The sequence below is a fragment of the Leuciscus leuciscus genome, assembly GCF_965113295.1.
Source record: "Leuciscus leuciscus genome assembly, chromosome: 10".
In the NCBI taxonomy this organism is placed as follows: domain Eukaryota; kingdom Metazoa; phylum Chordata; class Actinopteri; order Cypriniformes; family Leuciscidae; genus Leuciscus; species Leuciscus leuciscus.
Genome location: NC_138734.1, coordinates 41,172,082 through 41,183,867, shown reverse-complemented (window position 1 = coordinate 41,183,867; position 11,786 = coordinate 41,172,082). Strand labels below are relative to the sequence as shown.

General features: G+C 37.1%; 2 protein-coding genes across 3 annotated transcripts in view; both read right to left on the bottom strand.

The window, feature by feature from the left end:
• Positions 1–6,879, bottom strand: part of hnrnpul1 (heterogeneous nuclear ribonucleoprotein U-like 1) — a gene marked incomplete at its 5' end in the record, with an annotated part of 15,435 nt that extends 8,556 nt beyond the window's left edge. The window contains 10 exons of one of the 2 annotated variants that reach the window (XM_082181345.1): positions 35–163; positions 330–452; positions 1,922–2,188; positions 2,965–3,077; positions 3,164–3,263; positions 4,012–4,151; positions 4,234–4,307; positions 4,403–4,613; positions 6,352–6,546; positions 6,627–6,879. In XM_082181345.1, coding sequence (XP_082037471.1) covers positions 35–163; positions 330–452; positions 1,922–2,188; positions 2,965–3,077; positions 3,164–3,263; positions 4,012–4,151; positions 4,234–4,307; positions 4,403–4,613; positions 6,352–6,546; positions 6,627–6,879 — 1,605 coding nt within the window. The remainder of the gene's footprint in view (positions 1–34; positions 164–329; positions 453–1,921; positions 2,189–2,964; positions 3,078–3,163; positions 3,264–4,011; positions 4,152–4,233; positions 4,308–4,402; positions 4,614–6,351; positions 6,547–6,626) is intronic. The other variant, XM_082181346.1, reaches the window with a different exon arrangement.
• A 1,861-nt stretch (positions 6,880–8,740) lies between these two features.
• Positions 8,741–11,238, bottom strand: opa3 (outer mitochondrial membrane lipid metabolism regulator OPA3). Its single transcript, XM_082181701.1, has 2 exons — positions 11,085–11,238; positions 8,741–9,666 (listed from the first exon to the last, which is right to left on the bottom strand). The coding sequence occupies exons 1-2, from the start codon at positions 11,224–11,226 to the stop codon at positions 9,335–9,337; spliced, it is 474 nt and encodes a 157-aa protein (XP_082037827.1). The 5' UTR covers positions 11,227–11,238; the 3' UTR covers positions 8,741–9,334.
• Between the last annotated feature and the right edge of the window lie 548 nt (positions 11,239–11,786).

Here is an 11,786-nt window from a genome sequence, read left to right as displayed (position 1 = left end):
TCGCTGGGGAATCATGGGAAGGTGTTTGCTGTACCTGATCCAGGATGTAGTTTCGTTTTTTGCGTGCGGCGATCTGGATCAGTCGGTTCAGACACTGAGTGGCCTGTTGAATCAGGATATCCCAGCGTCCGGCATAGTTCCGCTGGCGACGCAATCCCATCACCTAAGACCATAAAAGAGAACCAGGCTTTTTTTTTTTTTAAGCATTCAAAAGTATGAAAAATATATGCATGTATAAATCTGCACAAAAAAAAGTATGTTCCAGTCAAAAACATGACATATTTTCTCAAATGTGAACCATAAAACACATTTAAAGCTGCTGATCCTACCTTCATTTTCTCCATGATGGCGTTTGTGCCCAGGATGTTAAACTTCTTCTCTGGGTTCATTTCTGCATGCTTAGAGGCCCATGTGGTTTTACCGCAAGCAGGAAGACCGACCATCATCAGGACCTACAGACAACAGCCATATTCTCTTGATTATACATCTTCATTTGAGACCATAGTCACTAATGTTCAAGCTTAGGGTCATTACGATATTTTAGTTTTTGAAAGAAGTCTCTTATACTCACAGAGACTGAATCTATTGATCAAAAAGACAGTAAAAACCACAGTATTGTGAAATATCACAATTTAAAAAAAATTACGTTTTCTATTTGAATAAAATGTAAAATGTAATTTATTCCTGTGATCAAAGCTGAATTTTCAGCATCATTACTCCAGTCTTCAGTGTCACATGATCCTTCAGAAATCATTCTAATATGATGATTTGCAGCTCAAGAAACATTTCTGATTATTATCAGTGTTGAAAACAGGTTTGCTGCTTCATATTGCTGTGGAAACCGTAATACATTATTATATTTTTCAGGATTCTTTGATGAATAGAGAGTTCAAAAGAGCAGCATTAATTTAAGATCTTGTGTAACACTAAATGTCTTTACTGTCTCCTTTGATCAATTTAATGCACCTTTGCTGAATTGAAAAGCATTAATTTCTTTTTTAAATTATATATTTTTTTAAATCAAACAGTAGTGTATCTATGTACTGTAAGATTTCATTTTCAAAAATGTCAAATCAGACAATGTTTATACAATGATACAAAAGCTTCCCTGCAAAGATAAAGTAAAACATAAAATCTAATGGTCACATGACCTTTTATAGGGTCGGACTTACAATCCCCTCCTCTTATATTACATAACAAAAAGGAGTCATAGTTTCTTAAATCTATTACATTTATTCAAGTATTACCATCATGGCCAATGTGTCTGACCCATGTCAGGAATACAGTAACAGTGTTTATTTATTTAGCCTGGCTAATGTGTACGAACAACTGTGCCTAGGGTCATGAAGGTCAATAATGCACCAGTTTTGAGTGTCATTGTTTGCCTGGAGCTGCTGGCGACTAACAACAAACTCTTGCTTGCATGTACTCTTTTATGGACTGTACAGCATGTTCATTTTTTTTTCTTTGTCATCTTTGCTTTATATTTCACAAAGCATTATTTTGCTTGGCTTCAGCTATGATAGAGATTCATCCACTCTTTTATTGTGTGTTCGTGCATTTTGGGGGCAGAGCAATGAAGGGAGGGGTGTGTTTGTTTGGGTTGATTCAAATATCAACAGTGTTTCTCAGAAATCACTCACTGCACCTTTAAATAAGCACATTTGTGTAAAGAACAGAACACCATGTTTGGAAGCTACTAGAATTATTCTTTGTGAACCTGTATAAATGACGCCAACTGATCGTCCTATAAGTACTGGTGTTTCTGTATCTAAAATTAGTTTGAGGCTGGATACTCTTATTTTAGTGTAGTTTCAGTGAACTCTCCGTCAACTGACTAAACTTCAGATGTTCATTAAACATATTGGTTTCTCTTTATGGGTCAAACTGTGTTCCTCAACACTGAATTAGGAGAAATTACCTCACAATCAGATTTGTTGGTAGGACCAACAGTGCCTCTGACCCTGTTCTCCATGTCGACGGTCCCGATGAATGTGTACCCATCTGGCAAAGGAAAGAAAGGTTCCTCCTGTTGGCCAAAGTTAAACTGGACAGCGCAGTTCTTCACCAGGACATGAGGATACAGCGCACGACCAGCCAACTCTTCTTTAGATACGTCAAATGCCACATCAAGCCACTTCCCGTTCTTTGAGAAAGCCATTTTAACCTGCTCATGGCCATCAAAGTCCTGTAAAAGACAAACGTATATGAGACTACAAGTTTATTCATCAAGTCAACTACTTCATTTAAGTAGTTTTATGTTCGTTATTTTGCTTTTCTTTCATTATTCCCTCCGTTCCACAACCTAGTGAGCTGCCAACCTAAACAGCATTTTAAAGGAATAGTTCACTTTTTTTTACTCACCCTCAAGTTGTTTCAAACCTGTATGAGTTTCTTTCTTCTGCAGAATATAAAAGGAAGATATTTTGAAGAATGTTGGTAATCAAACAGTTGATAGACCCCATTGACTTCCATAGTAAGAATATGTACACAAGTAAAATACAATGGAAGTCAATGGGGTCCATCAACTGTTTGATTACCAACATTCTTCAAAATATCTTCCTTTATGTTCAGCAGAAGAAAGAAACTCATACAGGTTTGGAACAACTTGAGGGTGAGTAAATAATGACAGAATATTCATTTTTAAGTGAACTATTCCTTTAAGGCATCATAGAGACCCATCCAAATGCTGTTCAAACTAATTAAAATGAGAGCGATTTACCCAATATTGATGTGTTTATATGCTCAGAATAGAGTTTTACAGTGTCATGTCATTAGCTTAGCAACATGCTAATGCCACACTCAATTCAAGTTTCCTGTGCATAATTCTTCATTGGACCAATTCACATTTAAATGACTGGATTTCGCTCTCTAAATTTTGCAGAGCAATGGCAAACATGACAGCACCTTTAGAAGTCAGCTGCCTGATTAGCAGTATACAGCAAGAAGTTAAGAAGCACTCACAATATAACATCCAATGACATCGCTTTCATCAAACTTCTCTCCGTAATCTTCAAATTTGCAACTGGAAGACTTTTTCCCTGTTCCGCCATACCCATAAGAGAACGGCTCCTCCCCTGAAACATAGTCATATCCTAACATAAGTATCAATAAAGATAATTTCTACAACAAACCGTGTCTGAGTGAACGTGTGCTTCCTCACCAAGTTGTGTGCTGCAGGAATCCAGAGACCAGCCGACTCTCACGACGTGCGGGTCAGGCTCGCTGCTGGGAAGATGCTTTACTGACACATTCTCTAGGATCTGGGAAAAAAAACACACCTTATTCTGAATGACAACTAAAGATAATACATTTATTAAATAATAGTCATTTTGGGGGGCATCCATAGCAGACTGTGAGTGGCCTTTGACGACAACATGCCCAGTGCATTATGGGTGTTGAAGTTTTCCAACCTATTTGGAAAAAGGATGACAACAGCCTTTTTTTAGCCTTACTACTGTATAGGCGGCAAGTTTAATTGAAAGCCCATTTTTCCAGAGGTGAATTACCCATTTAAGTTGATTTGAAAGTTAACCAGGGAGAAACAACAAAACTACACAACACTTAAAAGTTTGTGGTCAGTATGATTTGAAAGCAATTAATATGAACAGATTAAAAGGACAGTAAAGACATTTATAATGTTACAAAATACTTCAAATAAATGCTGTTCTTCTGAACTTTCTATTCATCAAATAATCCTGAAAAAAAGTATCAGTTTCCATAAAAATATTGAGCAACAAAATGTATAGAGCAATAAATAAAAAATATTCTTGAGCAGCAAATCTGCATATTAGAATGATTTCTGAAGGACTGTGTGACTGGAATAAATGAATACAGGAAGAAGAAAAAAAAAGACATTTTCGAAATATCTATAGAAAACTTATTTTAAAGAGTTATAATATTTCACAATATTACTGTTTTACTTTATTTTGATCAAATAAATGCAGCCTAGGTGAGCATTAGAGACGTCTTTCATTAACTGACCCCAAACTTCTGAGCGGGATACATTACCTTCATCTCATAGCACACGCGTCCCTTGCTTACGCCATACGTGGCCCGTGCTCCAGACCACAGGTAAGCAAACCCCTCGATGGTCAACGGATATCCACTGCAGCGATCCCGAGAGACTTTGAAGTGCAAGTCACAGTTATCTGTTGAGGTTAGCAGAGACAATTACATTATCATGACTATTTTAGAGATAATAAATCATGATTGAATAATACCCTTACGTACAAGTGTCAATGGCCACTAGTGTGCCGTCAAAGTCTTCCTCGTCCTCTTCAGCGGGAGGCAGAGGAGAACGGGACCTGTGATCAAACATAGAAAATCACAATGTCAATCCGCATCAAGTCAAAATCCTAAAGCTGATAGGATGATAACAGAAGCTCTGTGGTAAGTTCACCTCCTGTCTTCACGGTGTTCATAATAGCTGTAACCGTGGCTCTCATCATAGCGCCTCTTGTGGCCATGATGTGCATGTCCGTCCTGTTCAGACTTGGATTTAACAGTCTGCCGTCTCTCCAGATCTTCCCTTTCACCGTCAGGGCCAGATCGCTGCTTCTCCGGCTTTATCTCATCTTCATTTTTCACCTTCACTGGTGCCACTTCTTCTGCTGTGAAACAATCAATATTCAATATAAAGCACTGGGTGTCAACACTCGAGGGCCTCAGGAAACTTCCAAAGGAAGCCTGAAGCACTGAAGACGGGGCATCTGAAGTAATGAAAGGGGGCAATGATGTATCAAAAGTATCACCAGCTAGAAAAACATTATAAGTGATGAATGTTGATCTAGAGTAACATAAAAGTCATGAATTCCGATATGACTGTTTAGACTGAGGTCGCATTGCAAAACATCAGCGGCCTGTGCCATGATGGTAGATGAACAAACTCAGGGTTACAGGATTAGTTTTGAGTTGACCAAACCAATCTAACCAGGCTTTGTTGGTACCATGATGCTGATCATCAACTCAGACTTTGATCCGGAGTTTAGGTGTGACAGCCAATCACGTGCTGAGATAGAGTGAAACTGAGATTTATTTCTCACGAGAGAAGCAGCGCGATTCACTACAGAATATTACGAGATTGAAAAATAGAAAGAATTTAAACAGCAAGAAGAAAATAGCTGTCTATGAAAGAGGAAAACTCAAATAAAACGTCTTGCTATATCAGTGCAAGTAAAAGTTGTGAAGTTAGTTTATACATGTGATAAAGGTAGAGAAAATGTAACATTTAAGCTCACATGTAGTCATTTTATAGCTTTATCTATTGATTCTAAAGCATATTTATATTACCTTTATATATTTATTCAATTAAACTGTGCGTAATAATAATTGATAAACTAAAATTGTACAAAATTATTATTCTAAATAAGCATTAATAAAGGCCGGATGATTTTGTTTTTAAAAATCATTTGCTATGTAGTGACCTTTAATTTGGAGTAGAAACAGGTGGAGTGACTTTATCACATCAGACATGTGTCACTTTGCTCACAGCTGATTGGTCAAAGTTCGGTTTGCAACCTCTTACCTGGAACATCACCTGACTCGGACCAGGTAAGCCGTGGAGTGTAAGTTTATATGGCGATGAACACTGCTAAAAGCCAAACCACTTTCATGGTGCCTAAAACCCAGAGTTGGTGCAAACTAAACTAAAATATATCGGGCTAGCCACCTAAACCGGCTTCGTGGGACAGACCCCTGACCTGTATCTGATTAAGCTCCACATATGGAAGTGACAGGAAACAGATTAATAAGACTTACACATAATACCATATTCCTGAGTGCATTGTTGTTACTGTGTTTACTTCCTTTTTTATTCATGTTTATAACAATTTCTTTATTTGTGAAAATACTATGTGAAACCAAAAAGCTCAAATTATATTTTTCAAATCGATTCATTTTCAAGTTATTTCTAATTTAGTAAATATTAGGTAAAATTAATATTCATGTCATTGCAGCATTAGATATTTGCCATCTTAAGTAGTGTTACTTGTGTGTGATGTGTGTTACTGTAATTAACACACATAAGTAACACTAGCATTACTCTGTTACTGTAATTTCCGATTATCACTGTAAAGCTGCTTTGAAACAATAAATATTGTTAAAAGCGCTATATAAATGAAGATGACTTGACTTGACTTGACATGTGTGATGAATATTTCAGCCACCCGGCTCTCGAAGATATCGGCACCGGCTATCAAAAAAATAAATAATCTATGTTGGTCAAGAGGTAGAAAATATCATAAGTTTTAATTACGTGTATATGAACAAGCGAGCCAAGTCACATACCAGTGGGACACATCATTCAAAATTGAGGATGAAATGCATTCAAACTCCCAGTCGCAGTCTTACCTTCCTTGCAGATCATCTCAACGGTCGCATGTTGTCCCTCCACAGTCTCAGATTTAATTTCGTCTTCAGGGCCTTTAGGATCACTATCAGAGCCCTGTTTCTCACTATCAGAGCCCTGTTTCTCACTATCAGAGCCCTGTTTCTCACCGTCCATCTGCCCTGGATCAGACCGCTCATCATTCCCAGCCTCAACACCTGTCACACATGAGATCACAATGCATTATCATCATCATTAGATCAAAAGCATGCATCTTCATGCACACAAACTCTAGTACCTGCTTCTGTCTCCTCATCACAGGTGTGTTCCTTCTCGTCCTCATCACAGGTGTGTTTCTTCTCATCCTCATCACAGGTGTGTTTCTTCTCATCCTCATCACAGGTGTGTTTCTTCTCGTCCTCCAGAGCCTCCTGCAGACGCTCCACCAGATCCGCTTTAAGGCCTCGGGTGTCCATCCCACGCTTCTGCAGCTCCTCTTTCAGCTCGTTCACCTTCAGTTTCTTCACATCCACACTCATCGTGCATGACATAACGTGGAGCCCTCGCTCCCAATCCTGCTGATGGAAGACAACTATGATTATCTCCAGAACATCAATAATGCAGCTTATGCATTGCATATCCCACTGTGATTTGATTTGAAATATGTTAGCTAGTTTTTAGTGCTACTGGTCACTAAAAAACAAGCTCATGAAAAAACCTAATGACCAGCTCAGACTAGCAAGACACCAGCAACTACACGACTTTAGGATGATGTGCATTTTGCTGGTCCAAGTAGAAACCAGCTAGGATTTTTCAAGCAGGGTGGGTCATTCGCACAGCTAACTGGCTAAATCACGTGCACACTTAAGTTGTGCGATAAATGCATGTGTAAACACGCAAATCTACTGTAATCCAGCAAATGCTTTCACATCTATGATGCGTTATTAAGAGAAATGACACATGCATTCGTCTGATTTGTCAAACTGCGGATTCTAGCTAACTGTGCTCATGTAAATAGACATTGATTTCACTAATGCAAACTCTAAAATGTCAGTAAAAACCAGTATAGATGGACTCACCAGAGGAAAAGCTGTTGTTCAGTTGAAGGAGTGTGTGAGTGGTGTAAACACACAGGACTGGAACAGCGCGTGCTTCAGTACAGGTCAGCAGAAGAGAAGAGTGACTGAGACGGAATGATGTCCAGTGTTTGAGTGCTGCCTCCTACTGGACACTTCCAAGACGCCGTAGTCATGAGACTGAATCTTTATGGACGGACAGACCAATAATATATACAAATATAATTTAAATACATATCTCAAATAAGTAATACAGTTATTGTTGTAGGCAAAATTAAAGTGTATTTACTAACTTAGTAAACACGAGTTACGTAAGACTAGAGATTACTTTTCAAGTAACTAGTAAAGTAATGCATTACTTTTACATTTACAGCAAAACATCAGTTTTTTCTTTTTCAAATAAGTGACACGGGTTTACTTTGTTTTCTAATGTTTTGATTGCCAGCTCTCCTGTCCTCAGAAATCAGGAGTGAGAGCAGAGGCGTTGTGTGAACATCATGATTATTGTAGATCTAGAGTAAATGTGAACATGCATTTCATCATTTCACGCGCACAAAAGCTGATTCAGTATTCCTAAAAATAGTAAATACAGTGAAATGAAAACTAAGAATATTATGCAAACCTGCAATAATTAAATGTTAAATAACACAAATATATTTTATGTATACAACCATACTAATGAGCAAAAATTACTTTATATACACATCACATTTGAGCAAAAAGAAAAAAAATGTTTATTGCTGAAGTAAGAGTGTTGAACTTCCTTATAACAGCAGCACAGCTCAAATGGTTGTTTGAGCTATATATATATGAAGAGTTCAGATGCAAAAGCCTCTAAGTGCCATCTGAAAATTTCTTCTAGAATGATCATTTTTATCAAGCTCGTATATTTAAATTCAATAATTTCACTTAAATGGCAATAAAGATTACCTATTAATTGTCATTTAAGTGAAATTACTGAACTTAAATATACAAGCGTGAAAAAAATATATCATTCTATGAGAAAATTTCAGATGGCACTTAGAGGCTTTTGCATCTGAACTCTTCATTTATATATATATATGAACATACTGCACATACTTTAGTTGTGTAGTGACAATAAAAGTAATCTTTTCTAGTCTAAAGCCATTGTATATAGGAACTTACATTTTAACTACTGAAAGTGCTAAAACTTTTCAAATGTATGCACTTCTTTAAGTAAACACAACATGTTGTGCTTTTAATATAATGAAAATGGTGCTAAAATGTTCTTATGTGATACTTGAAAAAATGGCATTTGATAACCACAAAATGTTTTTACAATTGTAATATAATCAAGATACAAAAAAAAACCAACCATCATAGAATATTTAACTTTATTTTACAATGATAAATATACATCCATATACACAAGCCATATTAAACACAGCAGTCTTCTGATGTAATGAGTATATTCTCTCAGCACACAGAGAAGGGCTCTCTGTTTCCCATATTGAGGGACTCATCCATATTTACTATATAGAATTTTTGTCATTCAAGTATTCACAATTCAAGTGCATTTTCAGATCATTAATGAATGATGAATGCCCAACTCCGACAGCATATTACATTAAAGAAAAAAAAAAGAAAAAAATCACTGAAATGTTATGAAATAATAAGTGGCCAAAAGTTTAACAGCGTCATCAAATAAGTAACTCACAACTTTCATTTGAAAACAGCATCATTCAACCAAACAGATATCGAACAAGAAGCTTTTATTATGTAATGCTGGCGGTCAGTCACTTATCAGACACAAACACTCTCTTTTCCTTCCTCATTTGTAGAGCCTCGTGTGTGTATGGGAGGGTTTAACCATGTGTTAATATGGCAGTGCTGCACCACAACTGAAACGTCCCCATGAACCGGTCTCTTTACCCTCCTTAGCAATGGCATGTTTTAGTGATGAAAGTTGTTACTTGGTGCTTGGGGCTGCTGGGAGGGACAGCAGAAGTCTATTAACCTCTCTGATTTGGGCATCCAGTGTCTCTGTGGCGAGTGCAAGCTCTCCTAGTTGTGTCTGCAGACTGGTAATGGTGTGTGCGAGCTCCTCTTCCTTGCGCCTGGAGTTGGTGGCCTGCCGGCTGTACTCGAGCACCATACAGCCTCCGCCGATGAGGAAAATGATGGCTTCTCCGAGCAGCTCCGCTCCCAGCTCTGCCGCCGCCTCTTCATTCAACGGTTTGATGGTGGAGCCACGGAAACCCATAATCCTCATCTTCGTTCTCATCTCGATCCAGTGATACGCTACAGAGAAAACATGAGACAATTCATGGAAAGATGCACTTTAGTTTTACCTTCACTGTAGCAGACTAGACAAGTCATGTCACCTTTATTTATATAGCGCTTCATACAATACAGATTGCAAAAAAAAGCAGCTTTACAGTGATAACAGGGAAATTATTTCATGATGAGTTCATTTCGGCTGTAAAAGAAAATAGTGTCATTGTTCAGTGTCGATTGAGTAATGTTGTAAAGATAATAAATTATTACATTTGTTTATTTAATCTACAAAGCAGTTCTGCAGAAAACAGTCACGTCATTGTGTATTCAAATGATATTGAAACATTAACTTGAATATAAATACTATAATTTTTTTTAAAGTTTAGTATTTAAAAACTAGAATATTTAAAAAATATATTTAAAGAGAGACTATTGTATAAAAGCTATAATATAAAAGTAATATTCATTAAAATGATAATATATAAACAAAGAAATCTATCTCTATCTAATCCAACTATAAAACTTTAATATTAAAACATATTTTTTTAGACACAAAACAATAATCAATTCAACTATTACTACTACTTCATTAACTACTCCTGACTGAAATTGTATAAATGAATTACATTTAATTACTTTATGTATAAATTAAATGATAATCAGGAAAATATATTTTTATTGTATATTAATATAATCTTATATTATATGAAACAAATCAAGGAGTTTTTTTTATTTTTTATTGAACAATGAACAGAACAGACATTTATTAAGGCAAGCATCAGCTTGAATAAATAAATAAGAATAAATTCTGGGTCTTTTTTGTTTTCAAACATTGCAATGATGGAAAGTAGATACAAATAAAGCCTCTTTTAAATACTGAACAATAAGGTTTCATCTTCATACATTTGCATTTATGAATATTAAAGAATTTGCCCAGAATCAACATTGCATAAATGAAACATGCATCCAACAGCATTCTAAATATAATATGTTTTCTAGCAGAAGTGGGCAGTGACTGGATCGTTGTCTTCAACCAATAAGACATATTTTCCACGAAATTCTTCAGTGCACACAAAAGAAAAGATGATCAGTTGTCATGTAGAGGATTTTAAAATCAAGAAGTAGCAAAAGGCACTTTCGATGTACCCTCAATGACAGATGAGTCCCGCCCCCGTTAAACAAACTCGAACCTCATTTGTCGAAAGGGAACTTCTTTCTAGTATCTTATTGGTCGCTTGGTAAATCAGTTGTTGAAAACACCCAATAAGAACATCGCAACAGTCGCGATTGGCCAGAACCATCTCTCAACGGCTCTGCGATTGGCTAAACAGCAAATGCAGACTAACGTTATTGGCGTGTGAGTATTTCGACGTTTACGCCTTCAGACACCGTAAGCATGGACTGACATATCGTTAAACACGAACAGACAAATGTCAGCTTACCTTGGGCCGGAGGAAGACAAACATAATTCTTAAAGAATTCACTTCTCCGCGCGCCTGCTTTTATCCTGTTAGCCACTGGTTTGCCCAATTGTCGTACGCCTAGATAGAGCAGCTTTGCAATTGGAAAGGCACCGACAACCATCTTGGCGGAAAATGCGTCATCTAAGAAGGCGGGATGTTAAGGACGTCACGTGGACCATGCCTCATAAGCTTGCTCATAAGCAAAGAGTCATAAGCGACCGCCGTCCGCCATATTGGAACGGTCAAAGCCGGTCCGTGAACATTCGAGAGCAAGTTGCCTGAGCACTGTTACCGTAGTGTTACGCATGTATGATTATCTATATCTGCAATAGACTTCAGCAGAGTATTTTGCTGAACTCAATACAAGACGAATTAGTCAGCTAACACGACATAAAAAAAAAAAAATCATAGTAAAAGTATAAACATGCAAAAGTACCATAGTAAAAACATATAATTTTGAGTTAATACATAAAAAACACAAATCAAGTTACAAACACATTCTCACCTGTGAAAGGTTATCCTACTTAAACGGGAATTTTTTAATCTTGGCGGGTTCACAACGAGAAGCTGAGGATTCTTACTATGGGTGACCGTTCCAAGATGGCGGACGCTCCGACGTGTCTAGAGCGGTCGAATGTGGTTTCTACGTATACATATCTATGATGTGGACGATGCTCTTAT

Excerpts from the sequence above, each read along its gene's own strand:
- opa3 (XM_082181701.1), bottom strand. The coding sequence starts at position 11,226 with ATGGTTGTCGGTGCCTTTCCAATTGCAAAGCTGCTCTATCTAGGCGTA. Across the intron at positions 9,667-11,084 it reads TTGTCTTCCTCCGGCCCAAG|CGTATCACTGGATCGAGATG; the intron begins GTAAGCTGACAT and ends TTTTCTCTGTAG.